This window comes from Crocuta crocuta, unplaced genomic scaffold, assembly GCF_008692635.1.
Source record: "Crocuta crocuta isolate KB4526 unplaced genomic scaffold, BGI_CrCroc_1.0 scaffold50, whole genome shotgun sequence".
Classification (NCBI taxonomy): domain Eukaryota; kingdom Metazoa; phylum Chordata; class Mammalia; order Carnivora; family Hyaenidae; genus Crocuta; species Crocuta crocuta.
In genome coordinates, this window is record NW_027527428.1 from 7,552,619 (window position 1) to 7,563,069 (window position 10,451).

At 61.1% G+C, this 10,451-nt stretch overlaps 2 protein-coding genes across 3 annotated transcripts in view; one reads left to right on the plus strand and one right to left on the minus strand.

Moving 5' to 3' along the window:
• Positions 1–7,474: 7,474 nt before the first annotated feature.
• On the minus strand, positions 7,475–10,041 carry RFNG (RFNG O-fucosylpeptide 3-beta-N-acetylglucosaminyltransferase). The gene is made up of 7 exons (XM_077755764.1): positions 9,981–10,041; positions 9,686–9,788; positions 9,414–9,567; positions 9,117–9,205; positions 8,861–9,026; positions 8,291–8,376; positions 7,475–8,216 (listed from the first exon to the last, which is right to left on the minus strand). The coding sequence occupies exons 2-7, from the start codon at positions 9,724–9,726 to the stop codon at positions 8,135–8,137; spliced, it is 618 nt and encodes a 205-aa protein (XP_077611890.1). The 5' UTR covers positions 9,727–9,788; positions 9,981–10,041; the 3' UTR covers positions 7,475–8,134.
• Positions 10,042–10,077: 36 nt separating this feature from the next.
• The window catches only part of GPS1 (G protein pathway suppressor 1), a 5,580-nt gene continuing 5,206 nt past the window's right edge, over positions 10,078–10,451 (plus strand). For both annotated transcript variants that reach the window (XM_077755717.1, XM_077755720.1), the window contains exon 1: positions 10,078–10,102. The gene's annotated coding sequence lies outside the window, so the exon portion shown is untranslated. The remainder of the gene's footprint in view (positions 10,103–10,451) is intronic.

Sequence of the window (10,451 nt, forward strand, 5' to 3'; positions counted from 1 at the left end):
AGTGGCAGCCGCCTGCCTGGGACCCGCCTGGCACCCAGAGCCAGAACCATGGCCCTGCCGTCACCCACGGCTCAGCCCAGAGCCTGCACGAGTTCCAGACCTTTCCTCACGCTCTGATCGCTGCCTGGTGCCCACCAGGACCCACCGGTTCGGGCTCTGCCCATGTCCCCGGTTCCCTCGCCCCACTGGCCGTGGCCTGCGTGGCTCTTTGCTCCTTCGACCTTCTCGGCATCTGGGCCCAAGAAGCCAAGCCGGGGGGTCAGCTTCTCCGACGGTCACCCCTCTGGGTTCCCGCAGCCCAGCTATGGCCCTCACCCCCACCACATCCGCTCTGTGGCTCGTGATAGGCTGAACCCCAGCAGGACAGGGTGCGCCCCCACCGTCGTTTCTCTAGTTCTCGGCAAAGGGTGTGCCTGCGGGGCGAAGGGATGATGGCGGATGAATGAATGGCACGTTCTAAGGCAACGTGAGAGCCAGCTTGGGCGGCAAAGAGCAAAGGCCGTGAGTGTGCTGGGAGCTGGTGGCGGAGTCGTAGGGAAGAACAGGCCGGGGGCGCCAGTCAGACGGTCACAGCAGAGACCCTGCCCCCCCCCAGCTGGCCCACATCCAACATCTGCACAAGTGCTGTGTTGGAGTCAACAGCACGGTTATCAGGAAAGCACTGCTGACAGTGGCCTGTCCTGCACACAGGGACCCCGAGTCTGTAAGTGGAGATTAACAAGACACAGAGCAGCCAGAGCAGTATCAGGCTGAAGGCAGCACAAGGGGGCTTCCCGGAGGAGGCAGGAGGCAGGTGCAGCTGACAGAAAGCTACAGGAGGGAGGGAGAGGGAGCCTGTTGGGGTACCTGGCCACAGCGGCCGATCCTTCCTCCCTGGTCGTGTGTGCATGCACGCACCACCACGTGCAAATGTGCACACATGTGCTGGGGCTCACACATGGGGACACACGTGGAGGCAGACACACACAGGCACACGTGTGGGAGCAGTGTGTGTACACACGTCCGGCTGCAGGACGGAGGGCGGGGGGCCGTCCGTGACGCTGGGCTGAGCTGCTGGTCAGGCACAGCCACATCCCCGTCACTGTGCTTAGGGTCCACTCTGGCGGTCCCCGCAGCCAGCCACCCAGGCGGGCCTCAGGAGGACGGGCCACAGCACGCTGGCTGCTCTGACGAGCTGTGGGCCAGGTGCCTCTGGGGACCCTGCAGACCTGCACCTGAGCACTCCGGCTCGGGCTGGAGCCTTTGCTCACACCCAGAAGTGAGGCCAGGGCTGCTCACCTCACTGGGAGGGAAGCCAAGGGCCGCCTCAATATCGTGTTTTGTTTTCTCCTGGACACCAAGGGGATTGAAGAGACCTAAGGACTCCCAGACCCGGACACCATTTGGTCTTTCTGGTTCTCAGAAGGTCTGCGTGGCAGGCGGCTGCAGGGTGACGGTCCATGTGGGGTGCCAAGCTCAAGTCTACCCCCCACCCCCCACTCCTGCTCACGGGCCTCTGTGCTCCCAGCAGGGGGTGGGGTCTAGGCCTCAGGCCACCCAGGGGTTCAGTTTGAGGGAGGCTTTGCCTCTGGGGGTGCCTTGGGCCCAGCGCCAGGACTGTCCTCTGGCACCCCCGTGTGGAAAGGTGTTCAGGCTGGTGGGCACCACAGAGAAAGGGCTCCTGCAAGGTTTCCATCGAGGGTCTGGGAGCCGGCACCTCACGCCACCTTCCGTCAGGCCACGTGGGACGCAGCGGCCCGAGCTGGAGCGTGAGCCACGAACCACAGCCCGAGAGACCAATCGACAGGCCCACTGGCTGTTGCTGTGCGGGTTTGCTGGTTCTTTTCTCCACGCGCCGCGGCCAGTCCTCGCCCCGTCGCTGGGGCCCAGAGCCGCGACAGTGGCAGCCGCCTGGGCAGGGGCCGCGCTCAGCCCGGGACACCGGCCGAGTCAGCTGGGCCTGGAGGCAACAATCACAGCCCCTTCTCGGGGCTTCCACCGCTGCCTGTGCCCGCCGTCCCCCAAAAGCCCCGGACCCACTCCCGCAGGTGGGGGGTCTCCCCTCTCTCAGAAGGTGACTCTTTCACGGCCTGGCACCAGGGCTTTGGAGACTAAGAGACAGGCCTTGGGTATCAGGGTTATTGAGCAGGAGTCCGTTCCCTGGAAGCACCTGGGGTCTGCGCACCGCCTGCCTTCAGATGCCGGTGGCTCCTCTGATGGGAAAAGGCCTGGGGACCCCTGCGCCCCCCATACGACGGGCTGATAGCATAACGTATAAGGTGCAGATGGGGAGACCTGCCCGCGGATCTCCTTTGCCAAGAGACTAAGCTCTTCCCAGGAAGGGAGTGTTCTCGCAGGCTTGGCCGAGGCACAAAGGCTCTGCCAGGGTGAGTGTAAGGCAATGCCCCTGGGAAAAGCCATGCTGGCCACTCCCAGGATTAGGACGAGGGACGCTGAGCTGGGGAGGGGCGGGCATCAAGCTTCCTGCCTGCAGGCTGCGCCCAGCGCCTGCGCCCATGCCCTTCGGGAGGCAGCCCCAGCCTGCACACGGTTTCTGGGGGTTCAGGTCACTGGGTTCTCACATCCCACGGCCTTGCTCAGTTGCATGGAGAGGAGTCCGATGGCCCACTCGGGACTTGGCCCAGCTTAGGTGACTTTCGGTCTTCTCAGGCCCAGCAGACGCTCCCAACAGCTAGTGTTTCCTCAGGAACAGCTACAACCCATCCCCTCGGGTCAGAGTAGAACAGGTGAAAAACAGACAGATTTACAACACACTGTCCTCTCCATTAGCTAAAACGTGTGTCCAAATCACCATAGACATTTGCTTCCAGTGGCAATTGATTAATCGACTGATTGATTGATTTATAGAGCGCAATTTGGGGAGGGGCAGAGAGAGAGGGAGACACAGAATCGGAAGCAGCTCCAGACTCTGAGCCGTCAGCACAGAGCCCGACGCGGGGCTCGAACCCACGAACCGTGAGATCATGACCTGAGCCGAAGTCGGACACTTAACCGACTGAGCCACCCAGGTGCCCCTTGACTATTTTTTTTATACTTATAAAGTTTTTAAACATTTCTTAAGTGTTTATTATTGAGAGAGAAAGAGACAGAGAGACAGAGCACGAGCAGGGGAGGGGCAGAGAGAGGGAGACACAGAACCCAAAGCAGCTGGAGGCTCTGAGCTGTCAGCACAGAGCCCGACGCGGGGCACGGACTCACGGACCATGAGATCGTGACCTGCGCCGAGGTGGGATGCTTAACAGATTGAGCCACCTGGGCCCCAACACTTGACTCTTTAAAATAAAAATAGGGAGCACCTGGCTGGCTCCGTCGGTGGAGCCTGTGACTCGATCTCGGGGTGGTGAGTTTGAGCCCCACAGACGCAGATATCACTTAAATAAATAAACATTTTTAAAAAGTAACACTGTGCAGTGGACTATGTATGAGTCAAAAGGAAAACGGCAGCCCAGAGGAGACTGAGGGTAAAGGAAATTCTACTCTTGCAAAGTCATGGCGTTGATGAAGGGGTTGATATTGACTCTAATCCAATCTCAATGAATTCAGGCTGCAGACTGCTAACCCTCCACGCTACCGGCAAAGTGCTCCTCGGATGCGCGGCTGCGAACACAGCGAGGAAATAACGTCGGACTCTGACCCTACGTGGGGCCACCCTGGCCCTCAGGAGCAGCAGAAGAACAAAGCGCGGAAGGGGCACGAAGGAAACCGCAAAGCCGTGGCTTCAACCCAACCAGGCCGTGGTCACCGTGTGCGGGAGCTGACTGCCCCACTGGGGGCGGGGTCACCGCACTGAACGCCAGAGCCAGAGCGCGTGCCGGCCGCGTCCACGCAAGCTCGCTCCGGCCCCGAACAGGTGGGCAGCAGAAGACACAGCATGCAAATACTAGGCACAAAAATGCACACAAAATGACACCCATTTCACACGAAGACAAACACACAATTATATCCTGAAACACAGGAATGGCCTCCAGGAGGCGGGGCTGGGGGCTGGGAGGGGGGGTGGAGGNNTGATCAAGCGTCCCTGGCACAGCTGTGGAGAAAGAGAAAGCAATGAGGAGAGGAAGGGAGGGCAGGACAGCCGCCCTCACGGGATGGGCCCTGGTGACTCCTGGGGAGCCTCCCAATGCTGGGCATGGGGGGCTTTTGCTGCTTTCTCTGAAGGCAGAGGAGGAGGGGCAGGTTAGGGACCCGAGGCTTCAAGCTCATTACAGGAACCGCTTCGGGCCCAGGCTGCCTTGGCCTTGTGTGCTGCATGGCTGGGAAGCAGCCTCCGGACGCTGGGGGCCGGGGGTGGGGGGTGGGGGCTGGAGGGAAACCACCCTCGGCCACAGGGTGGGAGGCCCCGTGTGTGGAGCGGGTCCAGCGTCGGCTGTGGGCAGGGACGGGGCGGGCTGGGTGCGCCCGCACTGAGCTCAGGACCGCGGGGAGCCCGGCCCTCACCGTGGTGATTCCCTACCACCCGCTTTCCAAAATGCAGTGCTTGCGGCCTCTTCTCTTAAAAGACAGGAGACCCCCGCCCGCCGCAGATCTGCAAGGCCCGGGAGCCCCCGAGCTGCCGCGCTTTCCTTCCCAGCCCCCCTTCCCTGTTTATTTCTCTGCCTCCTCTCTTCTTCCCCGTTCTACGCCTTCCAGAACCTGCTTGCGGCTGCAGACTTGGCTCCACGGTCCGTGTTGGAGAACTCGCCACCACAGACACGCCGGCAAACGCCGGCTGAAACCGGGAGTGTGCCCTCTCACAGCGACAAGTGCATCGTAGGGACGCGACCGCCCTCCGCGTGCTCAGCGTCACCAGCCGGTACCCACCAGGCCCGCAAGCTTCTCCGCACTTCCGTGTGACTTCAGGCCAGTGGCACGCGGCAGAGGACTGTGTGTCCCTCTGGCCCCGGGTGGGCGGCAGAGGACTGTGTCCTCACACTCTTCCTCAGCCTCCGTTCCAGCCGGTGGAGCCGGGGCCCCGGGGGTAAGGGGTGCTGCCCCGCACGGTCCCCGTGAGATGTGAACCGACACAGGGTCAGGGCGCCGTCCTTTCCGCCCCGGCGCCCAGCCCGTCCCGACTAAGCTTCGTGCTGGCTTCTTGTTCTTTTAAGTAGAAACAACGAATAATCTAATTCCAACACTAGTTGCTGAGAAGCCTTGTCCCCGTCGGATGCGCTGGCGACTGTACTGGACACTAGGACGGTCTGCGGGTGCATCTGCGTCTGGGCTCTGCTCCACGCCCTCTGCGGCCACGCGGCCACCCTGGCTCGATTCTGTGTCTCCACGGTGGGTCTTGAAGTCAGGCCGTGTGAGTCCTTCCACTCATCCTTTTCCCAGACTGCTTTGCAGATCCCACGTGCCGAGCATTTCCATATAAAGTTCAGATTTAGCCGATTAATGTTTTTGTACTATGCTTGTCTGATTTTGGTGCCAGAGGCATACTGGCCTCGCAAAATAAGGGAAACTGTCTCTTTCTCTATTTGAAGACTTTGTGTAACATTGACATTATTCCTTCCTAGAATGTTCGGTAGAACTCACCAGTGAGATCACCTGACCCTGTATATTTCCTTATGGGATGTTTTTGTTAATACATTGAAATTATGTAATATATATCGGCTGTTCCAATTTTGAACACTTACTGGCTCACTTTCTTTATTGAGAAACATCTTCATTGAGACATCATTTGTAGCATGAGGTGTACGATTTGGGGGCACCTGAATGATTCAGCCGGTTGAGCGTCTGACTCTGGCTCAGGCCGTGATCTTGTGGTTTGTGGGTTCAAGCCCTGCCTCGGGCTGGCTGCTGTCAGCACCGAGCCTGCTTTGGATCCTCTGTCTCCCTCTCTCTGATGCTCCTTCCTTGCATTCTCTCTCTCTCAAAAATAAATAAGCATTAAAAAAAAGTGTGTGGTTTGGAAGTGTACAATTCAGTGGTTTTTATTATACTTGCTGAGTTGTGTAACCACTACCACTGCCAATTCCCAGAATACGGCTAATCCCCATTGTTCACGGTGGGATGAAGTTGCCACGATACTGAGTTAGCTAATACTGAGCCATTGTTCTTAGAGAAATGCACGCACGCAGGCGCTCACACACATGTGCGTGCACACACTTTACATAGACGATAACTCTGTGAATCAAAAAAACCCAATTCATTCTGGTAGATTCTTTTTTACAGAAGAGAGAATGAGGTTCGGAAATGTTAAGTGAGCTCATCATTTCACCAACAGGTGCCAGAGCAGGGATTCGCACCCGGTGTACCTGCCGGAGCCCATCACCTGCCCTGCTCGGCCGCCGTCTCCGAGGCAGGGCCTCGCCCGGTTGGACCGCAAATCTGGCAACTCGGTCATTACTCACATGTCTTCAAACAACCAGGAAAACAAGCGGTGACTTTGGGATTACAGATGTTATCAAGTGAGCAAATTTGCAAAAACAGAGTCTCCAAGTGGGGACCACGTGTATTCTCAGCGCCCCAAGAAAGCCCGCACCCCATCAGCAGCCGCTCCCCGTGCACCTGGAAAACCTACAAAATTTTAACTTTTTCTGATTATGCATCTACTACATGCCCGTTATGAGACCTACTCTGTAGGGCACCTGGGAGTCAGGTGGTTAAGTGACCAACTCTTGATTTCAGCTCAGGTCATGATCTCATGGGCTCTGCGCTGACATCAAGGAGCTGCTTGCTGTCCTCTCTCTCCCTCTCCCTGCCTCTCCCCTGCTTGCATGATCTTTCTCTCCGAATAAGTAAGTAGTAAGAAGGAAAAAGAGTGCGGCTCTTTGGTGGTGCCGCTGTCCCCGAGGGGAGGTTTTGGGGTTGTTGCTGAAATTCTCCAGTCCTCCCTGTTGTTCAGAACCCCCAGTTCTCCTCCAGCCCTGACAGAGGGGGGCGTGGGGCCCCTCCCTGGCAGCCCAGGCTCTGAGACCCATGACACTTGACTCTAAGTGTCCTCAGCGTGCACTTTCCTCCTGGCCGTGTCCAGAAGTCGGTCCGCGCTGATGCCAATCTGCTTGTTTGGGTATTGCCTGCCTGCCCTACACACACACACACACACACACACACACGTGCACGCACCTACGTGGTCACACACATGTGCACACGCACAGCCACTCACATGTGCACACATCCACGCACACTCCTGTGTACACACACGCTCATCCACATGTGCATGCCGTGTATACTCACGTACACAGCCACGCACACGTGTGCACACCCAGACGCGACGTACACCGCTCCTTACGTGTCCGTGTGCTGAGAAAGCTGACAGAACGGGCTGCCTAACCTCCTGGGACAGGTGTGTGACCCGCCGTGCTTCCCTGCAGCCCCCCCCAGACCCCCTATAGCTTGGTTCACAGAGTGCGCAGGGGATGCAGCTCTGCCTGGGGGGAGCCTTCCTGAGGCAGCAGCTGCAGGCCATGTGGCCCTGTCCGGAGCTGAGCTGCAGCTGCCTGGTGTCCCGCTGGTCCCTTAAGCCAACAGAAGCCGAAGGGAAGTGACAGGGAAGTGACAGTCAAGCCTTTATTCACTTATGGCAACAGCACAGCAAGGGGCCAGAACGGAGGTACCGGCTCCGAGTTCCAGCCTCTCCCCCGGGGAAAGGCACAGTCGGGGCGGGTCATCCGCTGGGATGCAGACGCCGCACAGCAGACGGAGCCCCAAACAAGAGGCTCCTGCTGCTTTCTGGACTTGGTGGGGCTTGGGGGGCGGGGTGAGGTACTGAGTGGGAGTCGGAGTGGAGAAACGAGAAGGTCTTGGCCAAGAGCCCCCCAAGGAAGCGGCCTCCAGACGGAAACGCCCTGAGCGTGGCACTGAGCCTGGGGGGCCCTCCCCGAGAGACCTGCGGGGAAAGCCCCTGCGCTCGCCTGTGGTCAGGTGACCGATCGTGCACGTGACCCTGGCCTGGAGCCCACTCATCCTGGAAACCCCTCTCCAGCGGGGGGAGGAGGGCAGGGAGGAGGGGCAGCGTCTCCCCCTCCCACTTTCTGGGGCAGCCTGCATGTGGCACAGCCGGGACCCCTGGTCACCCAGCCCGCCGGGGGCTCCGGGGGAGGCCTTCAGGGCGCCCACATGTGGCTATGGCCCCAGATGTGGCTGTGGCCGCCTGAGAGAGCCAAGGCCAGGAGGGGTCAGCAAAGCTCCTGCTCCCTGGGGTGGGAATCAAGGGTCACCGAGAGATGAGGTCGCTCTGCTCGAGTGCGGGACACCAGTCTGTGTCCGGGTAGAGAAGGCAGTGGACAGACTTAAACCTGGGAAGAGAACGGGGGGTCAGGCCTGCTGGGGGTGGGGGTGGCATCAGAGCCCGGCCCCACCACCCACTTACCGAGTGGGGTCCTGCTGCAGGCTGAAGCCACCCGCCACGTTCACCACGTTACGTGGGTTGTCGGGACCCCCGTAGCTCAAGGTGACCTGGACGAGGGGAGGGAGCAGGTCACCATCTCGGGACCAGCTCTTCCTGCCCCAGGACTCCAGCCGGGACAGGCTGCTCTGCTCTGGCCTCCCGGTCCCCTCTGGGGCAGGCTCGCAAACAGCCCGCAAAGGTGACTGGGGCTGAGAGGGGCGGCCCACCCGAAGACGAGGCTGGCATCCGGCTCAGGAGGGTGGCTGGTGCCCATGCGGCAGCCCTGCCCGAGCCACTGGGCTCTCCCTGCGGCCCGGTCCACGATGGCACTCGCCGCCTGGGCTGCCGCCTGCCACGCCGGCCCGTTCGCTGGGGAGAGCACGGCTGCTGCCCCTTCGAATGAGCCAGCAGACGCAGGGGCCTGGGTCCTAGCAGCCCAAACACGGGTCTGCGGCGACTTCGCTGCGGTGCTGGGGACCCTCGCGTTTCCAACCCAAGGTCCCCGAGGTGAGTGCGCTGGGAGCACCCAGTGGGAGCACCAGCGGGCTGTACCTGCTGCAGCACGGCGTCAGGCGGTAGCCTCTGCAGGTTCTCCAGGTGGGAGTGGAAGAGTGAGCTGGGCAGCAGGCGAGCGCCCAGGAGCCCCTCCACGATGTAGCCCACTGTGCAGTCGTCCGGCAGCCGCACTCGCTCAGCCGTGCTCATGAAGCTGCCCAGGCTGGTGGGGGGTCAGAAGGTTGGTCAGGGCCCCCTTGGTCCTCAGCACCACCACCTCCGGCCTCCTGGCACCCCCATGCCCTCCACTCACCTGGCCCAGGGGCTCATCTTAAGAGCGAGGCCTCTGCTCAGGCAGAACCCGGCCCCACCGGTAGCAAACCAGAACTTGACGGTGGTCACCTGCAGAGAAGAAAGACACCAGGCAGAGTATCGTCCTTGAACCACCCACACAAGTGGCGCAAGAGCGCTTCTGCACTCCCGTCCTCGGGGCCCCCAGCTCCTCCCGCCGCACCTCCTAGCTTGCCCGAGCTCCTGGAGTGACCCCCCGGGTGGGTCAGACACCGGCCCCCCAGCCCTCTCGGCTGCCTCTGTCAGGCCGAGGACTCACAGTTCCGCCTCCCTGGACCCTCTCGGCGGCCTCGATGGGGTGGTCGAGGCTGGGCCGCCCCAGGTAGACATCCTGGCTGGGCGAGAAGGTGGACAGCAGCTGGAGCAGGCCCTTGGGGTTCACGTAGTTGTCGTCATCCACGTGGCAGAACCACCTGGGGGCAGTGGGGACTCTCACGAGGGAGGAGCTGGTGCAGCTGGGGGCCTCCACCCCCTGGCCCAGCCTCAGCCCTGGGCTCTCCAAGGGGGCCCCGGGGCACGGCCAGCACATACTTGCGTCCAGACTCGATGAACTTGTCATACTCCACTGACATCTTGCAACACAGCGCCTGACGGGTGTGCACGGCTGAGCAGTTAGTATTGATTACGTGACTGCCTGTCGGGTTGGAGAAACGGGGATGCATGGGGGCTGGGGTGAGGCCTGCTGCCGGCCCATCCCAGACATCAGGGCAAAACGTGGACACCCAGCCGGCCTCGCCGTCTTGCTCTGCCCAAGGGCCCAGGCCGGGTCCGACAGCCCTAGCCTGGCCTCACTTGCTGACAGTGCTGGGCTGGGGAGGGCACTCACCTCCCTGGAGCTGTAGCTCGGGGTCGTCCCCATCGGTGAAAATGAATGTCTGCGGAGAGACAACCTGTGAGGCCCCCGGTGGACGAGGATGGAGCTGCAGAGCCCAAGATGGGCCTGGCCAGGTTGGGGTTGGGCTGGGGGGAGAGGGGAGGGCGATCCCCAGCACCTTCTGGTGCTCCCACCGGATGTTTCTGGGGTCTCAGAACAGTGTTAGCTGGGAGAACCCACCCAGGTCTGGAGCCTGGGAAAGGGTGGCGGGGGGAGAGGGGGGCCTGGGTCCCCACAGATTCAGAGCGAGAGTCCGGCCATCACTCGGGCCACGGCAGTGGGTAGCGGGTCCTGGGGATGGGGCGTCAAGTCGCCGGCTGAGGGGCAGTCCTTGAGGGGACAAGGGGTGCCAGGGGTCGCGGCTACATCGGGATCCCGGGTGGGGGATCCCAGGGATCCGGGGTTCTAATGCGGGGATCCATC